The sequence below is a fragment of the Meles meles genome, chromosome 1 (genome assembly GCF_922984935.1).
Source record: "Meles meles chromosome 1, mMelMel3.1 paternal haplotype, whole genome shotgun sequence".
Classification (NCBI taxonomy): Eukaryota; Metazoa; Chordata; class Mammalia; order Carnivora; family Mustelidae; genus Meles; species Meles meles.
Genome location: NC_060066.1, coordinates 130,570,273 through 130,592,501, shown reverse-complemented (window position 1 = coordinate 130,592,501; position 22,229 = coordinate 130,570,273). Strand labels below are relative to the sequence as shown.

The 22,229-nt window shown below is 39.7% G+C and overlaps 1 protein-coding gene across 6 annotated transcripts in view; it reads left to right on the top strand.

Moving 5' to 3' along the window:
* Positions 1 to 22,229, top strand: part of CDC14A (cell division cycle 14A) — a 198,373-nt gene that overhangs the window by 66,190 nt on the left and 109,954 nt on the right. For 5 of the 6 annotated variants that reach the window (XM_046006231.1, XM_046006240.1, XM_046006223.1 and 2 more), the window contains exon 5: positions 18,122 to 18,201. The exons of the other annotated variant lie outside the window; for it this stretch is intronic. In XM_046006231.1, the coding sequence (XP_045862187.1) occupies positions 18,122 to 18,201 (80 nt within the window). The remainder of the gene's footprint in view (positions 1 to 18,121; positions 18,202 to 22,229) is intronic. 6 annotated transcript variants of the gene reach the window in all.

Below are 22,229 nucleotides of genomic sequence, written 5' to 3'. Positions count from 1 at the left end.
TTTAGAAAAATAGACTCACTTTTGCAGAACCCTGAAGGTATCACTGTAAGAGATTCACTAGGAAAAACTTTGCTCCAGTTCTGCTTCCTCATGTTTCAGTTGGAGAATCTGAGCTCAGAGAGATCAGTTACCTTGCCCAAGGTCAAATCCAGTTAGTGAGAGACTAGAACCCAAATCCCCAAGTTCCTAGTTGGAGCTTCATCCATTCACAGCATGTAACTGAGCAGTACTAGTCTTGGAATAATGCTACAGCTACACTGTAATTTTCTGCAGAAGAATCAAAATCACATGTAGTGTGGAAGGGCAGAGCTTTCCAGTTACAAAGCAGTGTTTTACTCAGTCATGCAGTTTCTTTTCCAGGTAGCGTCTGAGCTTTAATTCTGGCTAATGGGGCTAACACTCCAAATACCTTAATGGAGTGGCAAATGCAGTGGCAGTTCTGCTGATGCTTGCTTTGGGGATGTCCATGGGGATGTCCACTTAGACTAGGTCTAAGTGTCAGGAGTGATAGGAAAACAGGAGAACCAAGGACTGACGTGAAGCAGTTCAGGCCTGATCTCAGGACCGTGATTTCCAAGCTTCTTTCACTATAAATACCCCAGTAAGAACCATATTTCACACTGCCCTTTAGTACACACTATTCACATGTATAACCGAAACAAAATGTTCATGAAACAATTCTTCCTTTACAATGGGTAAGGTAAACTGATTTTATATTCTGCCCTATTTTATGAAAAAAAAAAAAAAAAAAAAAAAAAAAATCTTTACCCTGTTAAATTGATTTTGCTACTCAATAATGGGTAGTTACCTGCTGTTTGTAAAATACAGCCATTGCAGAATCTGTTTACTGTACTTCGATCTGAAATGTATTTGCATGTTTTTTAAGGTATCAGTTTTGGCACCGAATATCCAGGTGATTGTTTGGTCCGTCTGGGTTAGCCTGCGATTAAACATGAACAGCTAAAGGAAAATGGAAAGTGCTCTGAACTCCTCAAAAAGCTCCTCTGTCTAAATATCAAGATGTCCAGCTGGCTTCCACATGACATTGATTCAGTTGATAACTTGATGGCTGGGAAAAGCTGAGTCTGTTTTAAGACCTCAAGTAACTGCAATCTGTCTTTTCTTATCTTACTTTCATTTGAATCACTATGTTTCCCTCAAACTCCTACATATCCCCTTCTTCCTGGCAGCCAAAAAGTGAATTTATTCACTTGTGACAACCTTGAATGAGAGAAGCCTGTGCTCAGGTCAGCGCTGGAGGGCCTGGGGAGCCAGTGCTGAGCCCCGGTCTCTGGGTCTGTTATGGGACTGCCTTGTCCAGTGTAGTTTCTGTATTCATGCCAATAGTACGTGATGCCCTATGCACTTCATGACATCTAATCTTAAACCTTAGGTTTGTAAGAGTTTTTGAATGCATAATTTTAATCTATGTAAGTTTCATTTCAAGAAATCTCTTCTGTTTGATGTAGTGAGTAAAATAGCCTTTGTCCCCATTGTGGACAGTGAATTGAAATAAAAAGCCCTCTCCGTATGTATTTTCTGAAATTTTAAATAAAAGAGGAGCTAACTGGAGCTCCTGGTGAGGTTACTATGTGTTGAGTTATTCCTAAGACCTTTAGTGCCCAAAACATGGTGACTGCATGAGTAAGCTTAGCCAAGCCCATGTCAGCTACTAGGTTCCCATGTTAGTGCTACTCTGCCCTGTGTGTCTTTCTTAGTTCTCTTCTTTATTGCTCCTCTGCCCCAGCCTTGTGTCCGCTGTGCATACCCCCTCACCCCTCATGACAAATGCTTGTAGAGCCCCTAAGTTTTCATTATGGAAAACTAAGCTTTTATAATGAGGACCGAAAGCTGGGGATGTAGTTAGCAAATTCAGTTAATCAAAGTGAATAGTGGGACTAGGAAAGTGTTACTTCAGTCTGAAAGAACTGTTTGGAGTTGCTACAGCACCTCAGAGCATGACTGAATAGGGGAGTAACATTCATGCATGACTGAATAGGGGAGTAACATTCATGGTCTATAGTTTAAAATTAATGAGTAGACAGACAAGCCTTTCCATGTGAACGTATGCACCGTGGGATGAATCAGATGTGACACTTGTGTTGAGAGGTGGTGTGTGAGTCATTTAGTTGGGCTTGCTCTGAGAAATTTCTAATAAGAGAAAACCGTAATAACCTTCTCAGAGAAATCTTTCCTGATGTTTTCTCCATAATTTGTTTACTTACTCCTTCCCTACTCCCCATCTGCTTATTTTGTCATTTCTTAGTATTTGACCCAGATGGTTAAGCAATGCTAGCTTTTCTTTTCTTTTTTTTAAGATTTTACTTATTTATTTGACAGACAGAGATCACAAGTAGGCAGAGAGGCAGGCAGAGAGAGAGGAGGAAGCAGGCTCCCCACTGAGCAGAGAGCCCGATGTGGGGCTCGATCCCAGGACTCTGGGATCACGACCTGAGCCGAAGGCAGAGGCTTTAACCCACTGAGCCACCCAGGCGCCCCGCAATGCGAGCTTTTCTTACCTCATCTTACAGTTGATTATGTCCAGTATCAGCTACTAGAATAAACTCCTTGCAATCACTTGCTTTGCCATCTCTCTCCCACTAGAGTGAGCTCCTTGAAGGAACGGGTGACTCTTCCTTGTGTTTGTATCCCCTTGACTTCTGTCACCAGGGTCTTGGCTGCAGTGCTTTAATTTGAAATCAACTGCTTGTTAAAAGTTATGGGAATGGACCCTTCCTGAACAAAGAATTGATGGATATGCTGTAACTCCTCTAATAGCATTGTGAGGTATTGTCTGCCTTGGAATTGGGGACACTTAAGATGCCGCTAGTTGGATATGATAAGATATTTCTGTTCCCTTCAGAAATGTCTGAAAAGTTGAGAAAATTCTCAGTGTCTGCAAGTGAGGAGTAGTTTTGGCAGCAAACTACATCTTTTACCTGGAGCCACATTTTACATTTTTATTCTTTTCCTGGAAACACATCTGTGAACTAGTGGAAAGAGTGACAAAATGGGATTAACATTTTAAAACAGTTTCTAAAATCATTTTGTTTGCTTGTTTCCAAGCAAAAGTATGAATTAAAAAACAACCACATCCACTTTTAGAACATCCTGGCATCGGGCTATGCCATTATTAGCACGGAGTTAAAAAAATATATTAGATACTACATTTTATACATGTGTACTCACTGATGACAATATTTTCCTTCTGAATTCATGGAAGAGGAAGTCAGATTTAAATTGTTGATTAAGATCCTTCTATTACAATAAAGAATTTTGGGATTTACCCAGAATGTGGGCCACTGGACTCTTTCTATAAACTCTATTTTACTTTTTTTTTTTTTTTTAAGATTTTTACTTATTTATTTGACAGACAGGGATCACAAGTAGGCAGAGAGTCAGGCAGAGGGGAGGAGGGGAAGCAGGCTCCCCACTGAGCAGAGAGCCCGATGTGGGGCTCGATCCCAGGACTCTGGGATCACGACCTGAGCCGAAGGCAGAGGCTTTAACCCACTGAGCCACCCAGGTGCCCCTATTTTACTTTTTTTAAAGGAATATTGGTTGACCTAGATCTGAGGTTAAATACAAAGACTGCAGGATGGGATTCTGGCTTTTACTGTATCTATTCTAGCAATTCAAAGAATAATTTCTCCTCTGAAGAATTGCTCCAGTTGAACTGTGTACAGAACAGTGATTCTTCCCTAAGTTCCAGAAGCAGACAGATCTTAGAGAGAGGTCCTCCCTTTGCCCTGCCTGCCCACTCCTACCCTTCACCACTCCTCCTCCTGGGTTTCACTAGGAAACCCAGAGAAATTAAGGAACTTGCCCCAAGAGGCAGAACAGGAAGGGACCAGAACTCCCTTCCTTTTGGCATTTCCATCCTTCTTCCCCATTCGTTAGCAGCCCCCAGCTTACGGAGGCGCCGAGAGTCCCAGTTAGCACCACTGTGTGAAATAACCGGTTATACTTTTCTTACACTTTGCCCTTGGCTTCCATTTATGGCTGTTACTCACCTACCACTCCTAGTTATCTCCATGTGGCTCTCCTTCATCTTTGATTTTTCCCTGCTACTTCCACCCCTTTCCGCTCCCTCTGTTTCTGATCACTTCTCCCCTGTTGCTTTGTTACCTTCCTTTCCCTGCTCCTCCTTTCCTCATTGGCTCCTATGTAGAAAAGCAGTATTGTCATAATTTGAGTTTTTTGGTTACATATCACAGAAATTGGCTCTGACTTGCTCACAGTTAAAACTTGAATTTTGTGATTTTCCTGTTAGCTTAGTTGAAGAGGGAAGTAGAGGGCTCCTGGAGCCTTCGTTGAGCTTATATTCTGCTGTGGGACAGGAACTCTGTGGTAATAGCTTAGTGACTGGCTGGCTGCTTCAGATTGGGAGTTGAGAGAAACTCTCCCTGAGGTGATAACTGTTAATCTGATGAAGAGGAAGAACATTTTAGGCAGAGGAAATAGCATGTAGAAAGCCTTTTGAGGTGGGAATGAACTTGGTATGACTGAGGACACGAGAGAAAGCTGAGGTGGCCGGAACACAGAGGGCAAAGGGGCTGAGGTCTCCGCTAGACTGTTGTATGAGGGGAAGAGTTTGAATTTTATTCTCCACGAGGGAAGCTGTTGGAGAGTTGAAATGATCTGTTTTGCACTGGAAAAGGCTTTTTTAAAAAAAATATTTTATTTATTTATTTGACACAGAGAGAGTGCGTAAGCAGGGGAGCAGCAGGCAGAGGGAGAGGTAGAAGCAGGCTTCCTGCTGAGCAAGGAGCCTGATTTGGGATTTAATCCCAAGACCCTGAGATCATGACCTGAGCTGACAGCCGATGTTTACCCGACTGAGCCACCCAGGCGCCCCTGAAAAGGACTTCTAAAACTCATCTTTCAGTACTCTGCTTAAAGCTCTCCGTGGTACAGTTAGATCTGGGTTTCAGATTTCTCTTAGGCTACCATGCCATAATGGTCTGATTATTTACATGTCTGCCTTCCCTACTGTCTTTATTTCTGTGTCCCTAAAATATAACTCAGTCCCTACTAGAAGACCCATGAATGAAGAAGCAGATTTGTCACATGGGTTGTCAAGGGCATAGGCAAAGCCTTTTGTTGTACCCATGGAATTTCACAGAGAATATTGGTCTCCTTATCAACTATCACTTAAAGCTAATGAAATAATATGTATTTGTAGTTCTGTGATAGAATTCAGGTATTTAGCCTCACTTCTGTAATGCTTATTATAACAGCAGTTCTAAAACATGATTTTGTGTCAAAAATACCCGCAGGCCAGACTTCTCATATCTGGTGAATCGGAATCTCAGGAGAGAGAAATCAGGATATCTATATCTTAAAACAGCTTTGAAGGTTTTTTCTGAGGCATATTCGAAGTTGGGGATCCTCTGGCTTCTATTAGAAGATACGAAGTTCAAAAAAAAATAAAGAAGAAGGAGAAGATAGGAAGTAATGTAAAAGGGCTTCTCCTGAGGTTAGGAATATATTTGACATGTTCTTGGTGCCTGGTACCAGTAATTCTTTCCTGAATGAAGAAATGAACCGCCTGTGTATAAAACTGTGGCAGATTCTCTGCTCATCGACTTCTTTTCCTCTCTTCTTCCTTATTTTCCTTACTACGAGTAAATCTGTCTTCCAGTCTTGCTGCTGATCAACAGACAGGTTATGAAATCACTGAGCAGAGTGAAGGAGGGTGCTTTCTGAAAGCAGTGAGCTTTAGCTACAACAGTGAGCTGGAAGGGGAGGGAAATTTCCAGTAGCTGCAGGGAAGGTGGATAGACATCCTATATGTTACATATATTGGCTATGCATGCAATACATCTGTTGGTTGGATTTAAGTTACTTTTATTTAAGGTGGAATCGCCTTCAGTTGTTTCAGTCGTACTGTTTGTGGAATTAATAAACTTTCAGGGAACATCGTTACTTCTTTAAAAGATCTATACACACACAAAAAAATCTATACACATTTCAGAATGATTAATTCCATTATGTTCTTGAAGGACAGTTCTGTCATGTGGCGTATATTTGAACAGTTTGGGCTAATACACAGAAAAATGGCCCTGGAATCCTTTCTGCAAACACCTGACTGATGGGCAAAGCTCTTGTTTCTCCTGTTTTCTCTAAGCAACAAATCTTTGTAAATACTGGAAGAGAACAACCAGTTCCTTGTTTGTGTTCATTGTTGGTTTTCTATTCTTGAGTCAGTTCAAAGAACAGTAGCTTACAAGTTACTAGGAGATTCTAGATCTGAGATTTAGTTCACATGCTATGTGGATTCTGTCTTAGAAGTTTGGGTAACATCTCTTCGACAAAACTTCTTCAATGTGGAAAAGGATAAGATGCCTATATTCAAAAAGGCTTCTTTTCTTGTCTCTCAGGTGCTTGCTCTGGTTACTAAAATGAATACAGTTAGTTGTCTGGTCTACCTCCTACCCTCTGCCTAAGCTGCTATAATTTGCAGAAAGTTCAGAGGAAGCAAGCCATACTTTGGTCATATTGCTTTCCCTCCCTGGTTGAATTCCATTCCTGGCAAGTTTGGCAGTCTTCCCCCTGTGTTTGTCCTGAAAGTTTCTGACCTTTCTCATCCACTTTCTTTCCCAATTATCTCCCTTTGGTTACAGCAAGAAAATCTTTCTCCTCTCGTATTTGCCACGACTCCTATTGCCTCAAATTTGGAATCAGTCCTAATCATAATGCCAAATACTGAGGAAAACTCTTCATTTTGAAGTGAAATTAGATACATTAAAATACCAATCAAACATTTGAAATAATTCAAAGTTCACTTTCAAGCCATTCAAAACATGTGCCTTGGTTTCCTCGTGTTTTATTTTTCTAATCCAGGCTTTCCTCAAGTATTAGCGTTGAGGGAAGAGAATTTAAAAAGCAAACATGCCTCTTTAATTATTTTGTTTTAGTTTTTAGTCTTTGAAATCATGTTTACCACCACAGTTTATTTTAGATGTATGTTTTTAATGATATCATGGACTCCATGATCATTTTTGGACTAGCCTAAGAGACGGACAACCATAAGGTTTTATCTTTGGGAAACTATTTCCAGAGATCTAAATATTAGCCTTTACAAATACCCTTTTGGAATATAATTTAGCTGCAAGTTGAAGACATTCTATAATTGGTTATAGGTGTTAAGAGAATTCAAACACTGATGCTTGGTCTGTTGTAGATCTGTTATCTATATCTTCATCATAAAGGAAGTTATGGTCTTTTCCTTCTAAGCCTGATCAAATTCAGTCCTTGCTTTAAAGAACACATTACTTTTTTTGCTTTTCTTTCTTAATTTAAGAGGTTTTATGAAATAAAATTCATGCTATAATCAGAAATAATCTGTGAACCTCAGCACGAGGAATTTTTGACATGAACCATTCCATTTGAGAGTGTTATTCAATTAATGCTCTGGAGTGAGTCTGTTTTTCTATATCCTATAGAGACTGGCTTCTGACAGTGAACAGTGGATGCTACAGAGGGTTATGTTTACCTGTGTGTCGTATGATAACAGCATTATACTCAGCTTGTGTGAGACTAAGGACTCAGGATTTCTCAGGACCAAATATTTTTTCCTTTTCCCCTTTAAAAGGAGCTCTTTAGACTTCTGCATGCTGAGAACATCGGCTTAGCATTTCCTCAGTTTGCTTTAATAAGGCGCTGAGCTAGTTCAATGAGGTCCAAGCAGCTCGGCGACGTCTGTGTTGGAACATGAGCCGTCTCCAAGCAGGAGAAGCCTGAAGTGTTACTGAGATCGGCTAGCAAGGGATGTGTGTTCGTCCAGACTGTAGATGTCAGTTCTGGAAGAATATGTTTGCAGGCTGCTAAAATTCCACTTCCCGTCAAATTAGGAAGACACACAGGGCTAACGTTGTCTACGATCTTCCTAAATTTCCCATCCAAGGTGCTGCCACTGGTTTCACTCTCTTCATGCCCATGAGAGGCAGAGATAGTATTTCTGTTCTAAAAATGAGTTCTCAAATAAATAAAGTCCACTGTGTATCAAATCTCGAATTCAAATTAAAATGTAAAGAGATGAACTTGAGACTATTTCAGAACAAATATCATGTCAGCCAAAGAGTACGGTCATCTCTAGACCTTGTTCTCTTAAGGATGCCAGATGAGTATTAAATATTTTTAGGGCAGAAATAAGTGATGGGGATGGAGGCCTGGCATCAGATTCTGCCTGACTTCTAGACTTAGTGTGGCCTCCGTATTTGTTTAGCAAATGCATTGTCTTTGCAGGCCTCATAATCTGTTATTTATAATAGACTCAAAACTGGAAGAACAGGGAGAACGACTCACCTTGCTTTATAATGTGTTAAAGACAAGGTGCATTCATTCTTGTTTTAATTAGGCTATTCAGTACAACAGATTTTAAGTAGACTGAATAAAATAAAGGCTGTTTTAAATATTCAGTTGCATTTCTGGTTTGCAATCGGACTTAACTATCTAATTTGTAAGTGATTGTTTAACACTGAATATTTTTATTTCCATAAACAATGAGAACAAAAGTAGAATCAATGTGCATTTGTGGGATGTTTGGCTTTTTTCTTTTTCTTTTTTTTTTTTTTTAAGTTTTAAAGCTGACTGTTGATATTGTTTTCTTAGTCACTGATTATAATGAAAGGAAATGATTAAGAAGAGAAATGTTGCTAAAAAGAGTAAAATTAAACATTTTGTTTGTGCTTGCATATGACGGTTAAACTTAATGCTATCTTCAGGAAAAAGCGGTTTAAAAATTAAGGGCCCTGACACTTAAGAAGTCTGAGAATCACGGGGCACCCGGGTGGCTCAGTGGGTTAAGCCTCTGCCTTCAGCTCAGTTCATGATCCCAGGGTCCTGGGATCAAGCCCCGCATCGGGCTCTCTGCTCAGCGGGGAGCCTGCTTCGCCCTCTTTCTTCTGCCTGCCTCTCTGCCTACTTGTGATCTCTGACTGTCAAGTAAATAAATTAAATAAAAAAAAAATAAGTCTGAGAATCAAAGTGTTGGGAGCCAAGGAAGAGACTTTAAAAGGTTTTTTGGGTTTTTTTTAAACCGTTTTCTTTTTTTTTTTTGAATTTTATTTTATTTTATTTTTTTCAGTGTTCCAAAATTCATTGTTTAAAAGTTTTATGTTTCAACTCTTTGCAGAGTTTCTCACCTCATGGTTTGTTTTTGTAGATGTTCATTCAATGGACTTTGGTGGCTCATTCTTTGCTAGTTACTGGTAATTGCTTTCCTCTCCTAAAAATAAACCTTGCCTAGTGTTCTTATTCTTTTGTTCATGAGAAGTTCACATAAGGAAAAATGAGTACAGCATCAATTCTCTTCTGGTTACATGTACTTTGTTGGGGAAAGATGTGGGCCACCTCAAGGATCTTCTGATATTTTGACAATGGATTTGATAAAACGCGGTCCACAGCATTTATCTTTTTTTTTTATGATTTTATTTATTTATTGACAGAGAGACAGTGAGAGAGAGCATGAGAGGGGAGAAAGGTCAGAGGGAGAAGCAGATTCCCCACTGAGCAGGGAGACTGATGCAGGACTTGATCCCAGGACTCTGGGATCATGACCTGAGCCGAAGGGAGTCGCTTAACCAACTGTGCCACCCAGGCGCCCCACAGCATTTATCTTATGATTGTTGGTTCTAAGGCACCAGGAGATGCAGAAGGCCATTTGAACAGGCAGGACCGAGAGTAGGGTCAACATGGGTACTTTAAAAAGAGAGGGCAGAGTTTAATGATGGTCTGTATGTTACGGTCTTGGTATCTAGCCATCATGGGGGACGTTTACAGCCTCATGTTTCGATGTTTGTACACATAGACAGGCCTTAGGACTCTGGGGTCAGAAGTAACAGTTGTGGATCCAGATTCCCATGCATACAGGGGTCAAAAGGAGAAAAGAAATATTTTGGCACCAAAGTTACTCCTTTCTGTGGTCCCTTGCTATGGAAGAGCTATGTGTGTAATACAAATCTGAGCACTTTACATATCATATCAGTTCATTAAATCTTCCCCACAGTCTCATGAGGCAGTTACAGTGCTTATCTCTAGTTACAAGTAAGGAAGTAGAAGCACAGTGAGTTCATGTAATATGGCTCCGTGAAAGAGCCTGGATTTGAATCCAGACAGCTTGGCTGTGGACTTGGGGTGCCTGACCACTGCACTCGATCACCTATGCTCTAGCTAGGTGATCCATGTCCTGTGACCACGTTACATTGTTCTCACATAAAACACACCCTTTCTCTCTGCTGTTTGTTTGTGTATCCGTCAGACATTTTTTGAGTATGGGCCACGTGCCAGGCAGTGTTGAGTCCTGCGCACAGAGAAGAGGCAAACATCCTGCTTGACTTATAGTCTAGCCAGGGAGACAGACTGAAATCACCCCGGAAGACTAACTTGGGTAAAAATTTGAGGGAGGAAGGCAGGGCGCTTTGAGAATGGAGGGAGGGGCCTGATCTCATCAGGCTGGGAAAAAGCCTGCCCTACCAGAGTGGCTTAGAGCTGTGGTCCCAAGAAAGGGAAGAGGTAGCCATCTAAATGTGACCATGTTGCAAGTAAGGCTTGAGTCGAGTCAGGGTCCTTTGCCGACCATTCCCCAGTCCTCTTTAGAGCCCTTGTCAGCAGTTTTGAACTCCTTAACGAGGTTGAGGACTTTCCCCATGTCCTGGTGCGTATGCGGGTTCCCCTGCAAAACTGTAAGCATTAAGCTAAGTACAGACACATTGATCCTTGGTGACTCGTGTTCTCTTCCACCTCCTGCTGCCTGCCTTTTACCAGGTGTCGGGAGTGGTAGAGGGTAGATTCCAAACAGACACAGGGGAACTGGGACCGTGAATGTCTGGGTCAGGCAGTGTGCTTGGACTCTTGAAAGACTTCGTATAAGCTAATGCCTGTCATCTGAGCTAGAGCTCTTATTTGTAGAATCAGCTCTTATTTGTAGAATCTATCTGACCTTTTCTTTTAGTACATCACTGAAGAATTGACTACATCTTGTTTGATGCTCTCAAATAACTGGGCTCTGAAAGTTAATTTCACTAGTTCCCTTGGGCATTATCACTAAAATTGTAGGGACACATTTAGAAAGTCTCATTCACTTGATTATTATTTAAGCTAAATTAACTCTCCAGGGTGGCTGCACTTGTAGAACCTTACATGTTTAAAGCTAAACATGTATTCCCAGAGCATCTATCTGATAGGAGGCATCGTGAGGCTTGTAAAGGTATAAAGACAATAAAAACATGTCTATTGCACTTAAGGAGTTTTATACTTGGGTTTAAAGGAAAATAATTACGACAGAGCTGTCAGGAGCCCATCAGGAAGTGGTTAGGAGGGCTGTGGGGAGCCAGACTGCCTGACTCCACCACACCCTAGCTGTGCGACCTTGAGCAACCCATTCTCAGCATTTCATGTATAAATGGAAATGGGTTAATAATGGAACTGACTTCAGGGTGATTGTGAGAGGATTATTAAGCCAAATTATGTCAAGTGCTTAGAATAGCACCTGGTACATAGTATGCACCCTATAACTCTTTGTTTTTATTATTACCGTCGTTATTATGGTCATTATCATTCTTATAGTTGAATCTAAGGAATTGGGGAAGGGTTTCTGAGCTTAAGAAAACATGCATGGTGGAGGTGGTATTCAAGTTAAGTCTGATGAAGTAGGAAGAATTTTAATAGTGTAGATGGTGTGGAGTATCCCAGAAGAGACCTCAGATGAAGGTGTCAGGTATGCTTCTGGAATGGTGAGGCATTGGTTGGCACCTTGTCTTGGTGAAGGGTGGGCGGTCTGGCTGGGGTTTTTGGGTAGGATTGAGACTCTTGTAGTCCTGTTTCAGAGTTGCTGGAGTAGGCAGGAGGGGAGGCAGAAAGAAACCATGTTAGTCCTATGGTGTGGTGAGAAGGGTTTGAAATAAGGTGATGGTATAGTCATGACAGAAAGGTCAAATGCAGATTCACCGGAAAACTAAATGCAGTTAAAGATTTAGGGCCCTTAACGTGGTTGGGCCTCTCTCTCTCAGGTCATTGGAGGGACCTTAAGTGGTGGTTTTATAAAATCTGAAAAGATACTTGTATACTTTACTCTCTGTCCCCAAATGTTCTGTTTCAGCCACTCAGGCTGTAGAGGCTTTAGAGAAAGAATCAGTCTAGATATTGATTGGATGAGGATGGACACGACGAAAGGGAGAGGCCAGGGTCACAGGTGACTTTCAAGATTGAGTTTGGCGTACCGGGAGGAACTCCGGAGGACAGACACAGGGATGGTGGGAGAAGCCAGTGAGGGAGCAGGGCTTTCAAACTAAATGGGGGCTCTACACTGATTAGCTTCACCAGGGAAACATTATCTTAATACTTTTGCCCATCCCTGTCCTCAATTGCTGTCTTGAAAGTACTATCATTTTAAGTTATATGGGGCTTGGGAGAGGGGCCCGTGCCTCTCCCAATAGAATCCAAAGCACATACTCTACAGAGGGACAGCTTTGTAATGTCCCTATTTAGTTCTCTGTGTATGCTAGAACTACGTGTCTGAAAATTTTAAGGAAAATTTCTTTTTTGGTTTAAGTCTTTCATATTTGGTAAATTTTAGGGCTTCTAGACTGTTTTTATCATCTGTTTTCTGGTAACTTCTCTATTTTGAAGAAATTTAATTGACTCAGAAATGGTCAGACTGCTAATCTCACAGCTATCATGTCAGTGTTCTGGTGGCAGTACCTGATGGGGAAAGGCCGTTCTCAGCATTTGTTTCCTCTTTTATAAACAAGCAATGTAGTAAACTAATAACAGGAAATCAAATGCCAGAATTAAAGAATACTCTCTCAGATGACCAAATCAAATCCTCGAGTATTTCCGCTTTACAGGTCACAGAATGTAAATATAATTAAAATAGGGGCACAGATTTCATCTTTAGCTGTATATGGGATGTGTGTCTGTGTTGCCTTTTATAGTAAGTCTTTTTTGGAGAAATAATAGCACCTAAAAACACAACTTAAAACAGAACTGAGGCAACTGTCCCCAGAGAAAGACCATCAGCCAATTTGTGACTAAAAGTCTGGTTTAGCCCTTCTATATTAAGCCATTTTTTGTTTGAAGAATCACTTTTTATGTATCAGAGGGATTAAATGATCTGAATGGAGAAATATCATTGTAAATTTCAAAACGCTTCTGAAATTTATGTGTATTATTTCTCGACGGGCTTTAATGACCATAGGATTTAATAAAAAGAAATGATTTAGAAATAATTTTTGATTAATTTAAAGAGGATTTTATTTAACTTCCCAGTTAATTAGCCCAATTAGCCCAAACATGATATTTTTTTAAAATGGCTTTTTTTTTTTTTTAAGATTATTTATTTATTTGACAGACAGAGATCACCAGTAGGCAGGGAGGCAGGCAGAGAGAGAGGGAGGAAGCAGGCTTTCGGAGGAGGACAGAGCCCGATGTGGGGCTTGATCCCAGGACTCTGGGATCATGACCCAAGCCGAAGGCAGAGGCCCACTGAGCCACCCAGGTGCCCCCCAAACATGATATTTTGAAGCACTGTTTCTCAATGTGTGGTATGCACAAACTTAAATATTGTAAATTTTGTATTTTAATATTCATTTATGTCTAGAATCTACATGGCAGATGATACTGGTTTTCTGTTAACAGCAATGACATAAAACACTTCAGAATAAATTGATTTAAAAGAGTGTGTCTGTTTAAGGAGAAATAATAATACATGGTCCTATGTATGCTGTCAGAAGTTGGAAAAGTTGACGTATGATTTGTTGAAGTGTAGGAAACATTGCCTTATTGGTAAATCATATAAATTATGGTCTTATAGTACTATAACTTTAGTGATGTTAAATAAAAACCTCACAGCCGTTGGTTGGTTGGTTATTTATTTATTTATAAATACTGGCTCTTTAAGAATCTTTTAGTCAAGAAATTGAGAGAATTATTTGGGTCCTTGGTATCTTGCATTAAAGTTAATTAAACAAAAACTCAATCACTTTATTTTACTTATTTATATATATATTTTTAAAGACTTTATTTATTTGATGGAGAGAGAGACACAGCGAGAGAGGGAACACAAGCAGGGGGAGTGGAAGAGGCAGAGGGAGAAGCAGGCTCCCCGCTGAGCAGGGAGCCCGATGCAGGGCTCCATCCCAGGACCCTGGGATCATCATGACCTGAGCTGATTCCGAGCCACATAGGCCCTCCAACACAATCACTTTAATTGGTTAGCTTCTAGTAAGTTAAAAATAAGAACGTGTCTGTCCAGTGCTATTCTATTGAGAGGTTTCTAGGAATTCCTGGCAAGAGTGGTATACTATAATAAAAGGCATGTCCTCACTCCTCCAAGGGTAACTTAGAGTGGTACATACATCAAGCACTATGCAGAAGGCTTTTGTTAGTTTTACTTATCAAAAGTTTGGGGTGATTCTTTCAGTTTGGGTTTATCTCTGCTCATATCTGGTGAGGAGAGTAGACAATGTATTTTTTCCCCTGGGAGGCAGAAAAGAAAAATTAAAAGATTTAGAAGATGCTTTGACATTAATTTTATTCAGAAAATATTTTTTAGAGATATTAGAGTATCTGACAACCAATTTTTGATATTAAATTTGGTTTTATTTTTATTATATTTTTATTTTTTTAAAAGATTTTTTCATGTATTCTTTTCAGAGAGAGAGAAAGAGTACAAGCCAGAGAGCATGAGCAGGGAGAGGGGAGGAGGGAGAGAGAGAAGCAGGCTCTCTGCTGAGCAGGGGGCAGATATGGGCTCTATAGACCCTGTCCCAGGACCCTGAGATTGAGACCTGAGCCTAAGGGGCTCAGGTTAACCAATTTAAGCTCAGGCTTAACCAGCTGAGCCACTCAGATGCCCCTGGTTTCATTTTTAAAAAGAGTAGACAGGGGCGCCTGGGTGGCTCAGTGGATTAAGCCGCTGCCTTCGGCTCAGGTCGTGGTCTCAGGGTCCTGGGATCGAGCCCCGCATCGGGCTCTCTGCTCTGCAGAGAGCCTGCTTCCTCCTCTCTCTCTGTCTGCCTCTCTGCCTACTTGTGATCTCTCTCTCTCTGTCAAATAAATAAATAAAATCTTTAAAAAAAAAAAAAAAAAGAGTAGACATTTACTACTTAACTGATTTACTCTACATTTGAAAAAACAAATTAATCTCTGTCTGTACAAAATATAAGACGTGGAGATAGTAGAAAATGTCAAATAGAAAGTATTCCCTTCTTCCTCCAGTCCCTTTCCTTGCCTTGTTCCTCAGACACAACTACTATTACCAGTTTGAAGTCAAATAGTTTTAAGAAGTCAAGTGGTCGTGATCCCAGAGTCCCAGGATTGAGTCCCGTATCTGGCTCCCAGCTCTGGGGGAGTCTGCTTCTGTATCTGACCTTCTCCCCTCTCATGCTTTCTCTCATTCTTTCTCGCTCTCAAACAAATAAATAAAATCTTAAAAAAAAAAAAGAAAAGAAAAAAGTCAAGTGTAATGGTGTTTTAAGAATTTGGAAGAATAGGAATTTTTTCCCCTCATTGGTGCTGCTATTGCGTATGTTTATATTTTTTAGCAGATTACCGACTTTGGAGTCGGATCTGTGTTTGAATTCTAACTCCATCAAAGAGCAGCAGTGTGAGTTTGGAAAGTTCCTTGCCTTTCTGGGCTTTAGATTCCTCAGCAGCAAGGCTTAATAAATGTTTTTATTATTCCCAGCTAGTCAGGCCTAGTTTGTCTCTCTGTCTCACTTTCTCTTTTAATAGGAGACATATCTCAGAAGATCTGGCATTAAGAATCTTTGACAAAAAAATATCTGTGACATGTTCTTTTTTAGAAGTAAATTTGGTATTTTAATGACCCTAGCATGCATACAGCAAGGCACTCATTTATTACGTTTCACCAATCATCAGGTTGTAAAAGGTCATTGTATTTACCTGCCCCTGGACCCTTCCGGGAATTTAGATGGCCTCTGCTGGGTTTCACTTTGCACTTATTAATAATTTAGTATTGGGATAAAAATAAAAACAGACTCTCATCTTACAGTGTGAGAACATGGGTCATGTGTGCTAAGTCATGCAGGTAAGATGAGTAGCTAAACCCTGTGGGGTACGCAGGTTAAAGAAGAATTTCATGTGGTCTTTTGCCTCTCTTGCAGAATGGCTGCCCTGAAATTAAAGGGAATTAATGTAATTGCTCCTGAGGAAGGAAACGTATTTTTGCTTTTCAAAGGTTGCTGTCTGAGCTTTAATTATGTCATGCAAACACAGAAGTGTTTTCCAGCAGCTTTCCCTTTTAGCAGAGGTAGTCAGCTTTCCTGTAGTGCTGCATCTTTAGGCTTGAGAAATCACCACATTATTACCGTCTCTATTTATAGGGTTTAACCTCCCATTAAGGCACAGCAAAATCCTGTTTTCATATTGGTTACTGAAAGTGGGCTTTAAAGCCAGGGTTGATTTAAGTGGATTTTTCTAATTATTGGAGCTGCAACTAGAGCTGTGATTCTCTTGTAGAATGAGTGACTCACGCCTAGATCATTCTTTACAGTGGTTTCATTTTCTGGGCTGTTCTTGTTTCACGTTCAGTTGGCTTTGGTTGGTGTGTCTCTATCAGACCATCAGGCTTACTTGTCAAGTAGTAAGTGCTTTCTTTTAAAGGCTTTAAGTCTATTTTATATATTTATTTTAGTTTTCTTTATTTAGAAGACAGAATTAAGATGTTTTCTAGTCCTGAAAATATTAATAGTTAAAAATGCATATAATATATTGCTAGTGGGCCAGCTTAAAACTCAAAGGAGATTTGCAAGTAAAGAGGTAGGCCCTGCTTTTTAAGAACTGAGACCCTGGCACTCTTGCTGAAGTGCACAGGATTTTGAAATAAATGCCATTAATTCTAGGTAGAGAGGATCTTTGGGAATAAAATTTGATTCAAACTATAGAGGAAAAGGACCAATGTCCTCAGCTCAAAGTTAAGATATTAAATTATACTTAGAATATAATTGGAGTCTGCCTACGGTTTGTATTGCTCTGCACAATTTGGCCACCACTTGGTTCTCCTTCCCACATTCCAGCCACACTGAGGATCTCTCTGTCCGATCTCCAAGCTCTTTCCCTCGGCAAGGATGGTGCCCTGGTTATTCCCACTGCCTAGCAAGTGCTTCCTCCTTTCCTTTGCTTTTCCATGGCGTGTGCCCTGCAGATCTTACCCTACAAGTCTCTGAAGGAGCCTTCTCTGTGCCTTCCCTCAAGCAAGCCCTTTCTATTCTTTTTCCAGAACCCTGTTTATTTCCTTTTTAGTACCTCTCTCAGAATGTGTTTGTTTTTGTTAACTATTGTCTTTGCCCCATAATGTAAATTCTATCCAGAGGTATCAGTACCATACAGTGCCTAGCACATATTGTATAGTCAATATGTTTATTAAGTTGTTTACTGGTTTGAAGAGCTCCTTTTTGTTTCTTTAAGATTAGTTTATCATGCTGGGCCAGAGGGATTTAAGTATCCTCGGTATCAACAGTCAAGCCAGTGTGTTTTCTAGTGCTCTTTTTAAAAAAAATTCTCTTTGAATATTTTTATTTATTTAGTTGAGAGAGACAGAGAGAGAAGAAACCCAAGCAGATTCCACACTGAGCATGGAGCCCGATGTGGGGCTTGATCCCACAACCCCAAGATCACGACCCCAGCTGAAACCAAGAGTCAGGAGCTTGACCGACTGAGACACTCGGGCACTCCCTAGGGTCTCCTACCCACATTCATATGCGTTGTTGTGTTGTGATTTGATTTTACTGTACTTTATTTTATTGTACTGTGAGTGCACAGTATAATAATGAAAGTAGAATTGTTCTGTTCCCAAAAGGGAAAACTCTGCCATTGTATCCTTTCGTGTGCCTTGTAGGCAGTCCTGGATGGCCTCTTTATGGGTCTGCGCTCCGTCTTGAAGCTCTTACCCGTTTCTAAGCCCAAGGTGGCAGCTCAGCTTCAAGCTGAAAAGGAAATTTTGGTGGCTTGGTTGCTGTCTTTTAAAGGTTAGCATTATCACCATGACTGGCAGTGGTCAAAGTGAAAAAAGGGAAATGCAAATTTGGTGAGTAATTAAATTAGTTTTGTGTCATTCTTTGGTGGTGTTCTAAATGTTGCTATTTATCTGTCTTAGGTAATCTATTTAAAGAAGACACCAGAAGAAGCCTACAGAGCACTCCTATCTGGCTCAAACTCCCCCTACCTTCCGTTCAGGTATAACTCTTGGGAGACTTGGGCTAATAGCGCTTGGTTAGACAGCAGCCACTGTCGAGTTGGAATACCATGTTTTTCACTGTCACAAGACTGTGACCACGATGTTATACAGAATGAAATGAGTTGGTAGTTCTTACTATTTTATTTTTGCGGAGTTCTTTTCCCCCTCTCTAGTAGGAATAAAATAGCATTTTCCTTTTAGGAATTAATTTTCTCCTTGAATTCCTTCTGCATCTTGACCTTTCAGCACGGAGTGCCTGATTTATGAGCTAATAACCACGTGAAGACTTGATTTGTTAGATTTCAGTACTCTACATCATTGATTCATCCATTTTTTCTTTCACTTCAGAGCATGAGTGAGCCCTGACTGAATGTGGGGTCTGGGGATAGAGAATAAGACCCTCAAAGTACCTTCCCAGGGGCATATGTTCAATGGGGACCCGAAATGACCTGTTTAGTCCATGAATCTAGCTTATATCTTGAGGGAGGCTGTTTCTTATTACAGTATTAGAAAATACTATCTAAGTATCAGCTGAAAAAGGTCATTTAAAAATTTCAGGTAAACTTGAACTTGTTTAAAAAATGAAAGGGAACATATAGCCGAACTCCCACAGTGGTCGTTTCTATTAGAATTGTGAATATTGATATATGTGAAATGATAGAATTATGAATGATTCTAACAGTTTACATTTTGGCTTATTTTTGTACCCAAATCTACAAGCATTTGTAATTCTTTTTTTTTATTTGAGAAAGAGTGTGAGCAAGATAGCACAAGCAGGGGGAGGGGCAGAGGGGGAGAGAGAGAGAGATAGAGAGAGAAGCAGACTCCCTGCTGAGCAGGGAGCCTGATAGGGCGCTTGATCCCAGATCCCTGAGACCATGATCTGCCAAAAGCAGACACTTAACCAACATATGTATTTCTCATTGCTGCTAATCTCATAATTGCTGACAATAATGAAAGAAAGGAAGAGCGAAGATTGAGAGACCTCTTTGTCAGTCTTCCTTACTCTCCTGTGAACTCACAGAGGGCAGGTCCTGGTGCCTGACACTTGAAAGTGATTTTAGCAAATATTTGAATGAGTAAATCAAGGCTAAATCCCTTCAGATCCAAGGGGTTCTCATTTCTGTTTCTCAGGCCATAGGAGGGAGTGTTAATTAGGCGCAGGGTGGTGTCGAGGTTGGGAGGAGGAATGGGGGAGATACTGTCTAATGTGCTTATTCTGCTTGATCAATGTTTGATAGTCTCAGTGAAGTCAGAGAAAAGTAGTGAGTGAAAAATATCTTCAAGTTCTAGGGTATGAACTAATTAGCTATTGAAAGGCAGATAAAAAGTGACAGATATGTATAGGAGCATTTTAACATGGAGACAAAGCTTGTTTTTTCCTTCCACTTCTAATGGCTTCTATAATTTGAAAGCCTTTTGTAAAATACAATTCTAATTTTTAGAAAAGGGTAATTATTTTAGTCAGTTTGGACTTCTGTAACAAAGTAGCATAGACTGGTGGCTTATAAACAACAGAAATGTATTTCTTAGTTCTGGAGGAAGGGATCAGGGTGGTCATGTTCTGGAGAGGTCCCTCTTCATGGGGGCAGACTTGTGTCCTCACGTGGTGAAATTAAGGCAAGAAAGATCTCCAGGTACCTTTTTTTTTTTTTTTAAGATTTTATTTATTTGAGAGAGAGAAAGAAGGAGTGAGGTGAGGGGCAGAGGGAGAGGGAGAAGCAGGCCTCCCCTGAGCCCCGAGTTGGGAGCCCAACTCAGGGCTCTGTCCCAGGACCCGGGGATCGTGACCTTAGCTAAAGGCAGACACTCAGCTGACTGAACCATCTAGGTGCCCCTGAGCTGAGCTTTTAAAGATAGATAAGGGTGTTGAGAATGAAGGGGGACAGATTAGGCACAGGTATGCACTATGGAAAACCCTGGAGTTGTGAGGTTTCTGAGTTGACCTCAGAAGTTCTCTGTGGGAGGAGCACAGTGTCTGTGGTGAGATAGGGGCCATGTCTTCCCGGGGATCACTGAGACACTTTTCCCCGGGACAGTGAGGGCCTATTCAATTTGTTTGCTAAATCGGAAATATGTTTGCAATATTTTGGTTGTTATTTTGAAAAATAACACATACCTGCACATTTTAATGCTGTAATATTTGGAAAATTGTAATGCCAGTCAGTAGGCCCACTGGACAATGTAACTATTTAAAAATTTTAAGTGGAAAATGTATATTAATTTTTATGCTGGTGATATTTTCCATTCAGAAGTCAAGGGAGATGTATTTCTGTTTCATGAGCTAGATGACCCTTGCTATCCTTAATTGTCAATTTAGGTGAAGATATTGGAAGAGGAGGAAAGAATAAATTCTTCTTTTAAGCATAATTATATGTTTAGCTTATATATGCTAGGTAATTAATTTGTTTCCTGAGAACTAGAATTTTTGTCTAATTGAGATCAGAATGGAAGAAAAGATAGGAAGAAAATTATTATTACCTACCATAGAATTAAGCAATAATTATTATAATTATTTGAATATTTGAAAATATAAATATATTAACATGGCTCAGAAATTTAAAAAATTTACAGTGAAAGCTCTCTCTCCCACCCTTGATCTTACTCTCTAGTTTTTTCTAGATAACTTCTGGTATTTGTTTCTTCCATATCCTTCCAGAGTTTCTTTATGCACATATAAGCAAATAAAGATATATGTACATTTTAAAAAATTCCAGTATAATTAGTGTGCAATGTTATATTAGTTTCAGACATACAATATAGTGATTTAGCTATATAATACATAGAATATATATTATATATGTAATATATAGAATGATAATATATATAGAATAATATATAGAATAATATATAGGATAGTAATATATAGAACATTACTATGCATTACTCAGTGCTCATCACTGTAAGTGTACTCTTAATTCTTTTCATCTATTTCACCCATCCCCCGCCTCCCCTCCCCTCTGGTGATCATTAGTTTGTTCTCTATCGTTAAGTCTGCTTTTTTGTCTCTCTGTTTGTTTGTTTCTTAAAATTTACATATCAGTGAAAACATGTGATATTTGTTTTTCTCTGACTGACTTACTTCACTTAGCATGATACCCTCCATATCCATCCATGTAGTTACAAATGGCAAGATGTCATTCTTTTTTATGGCTAACACATATATTCTTATTTTTCATTTTTAGCACAAAATGTAGCCCACTGCATACACTGTTCTATACCTTGATTTTTTTTTTTCACTTAACTCACCTTGGATATCTTTCATATGAATACACGGAGAACTTCCCTCTCCATTCTGTATTATTTCTGTGTAATATACAAGAATGCATGTAACTAGTCTGACAGGTAGACATTTAGGTGGTTTCCTGTCATTTCAGTTGTAGCTTTTCAATTCACGTGGTCTGAAATGTATTTTAGAAGAAAGAAACTGAGACACTACTATGGAGAAAACTATAGTGTGTGGTTAGATGTAAAGGGATTTTAGTAATCTGTTTGCATAAAGGTACTCATTATATGAAAAAAGAATGCTTAATGAAAAGATGAGGCATTTGTTCCTGGTTTAGGCACCTGTTTCCTACTAAAAGTTTGACTGTAACTTGAATGTAACTCTAAGTTTTATCTTTCTGATAACCTAAGAAATCAAGAGTTGTATTTACATTAACCTATGTTTCTAAACCCGACTCTTCATAAACCATACATTTGAAGCGGAAAATACTACAAAGTGGTGTATTTATAATTTAGTAAAAAATGTAGTTGAAGGAATAGTACTGGTTTTCTGCAATTTGACTAAGAAGCTTACTTATTTCCTAATGCTAAGGTAAGATGTGAGTTGATTTTAGTCTCCAGTCTAGACTAACTAAGGCTAATCTAATGTTAACAAGAATCATCTTACAGTTTTGGTCAGCATCATTGCCTTGGCCTTTATTTGTAACCTGGAATCTGTGATCCATGAAGTTTTTTTACACCATTTGTTGTTATACTTCTATCTTCATTGTCTAGATTTCTTTTTAATATGCTGTTGCAGTAA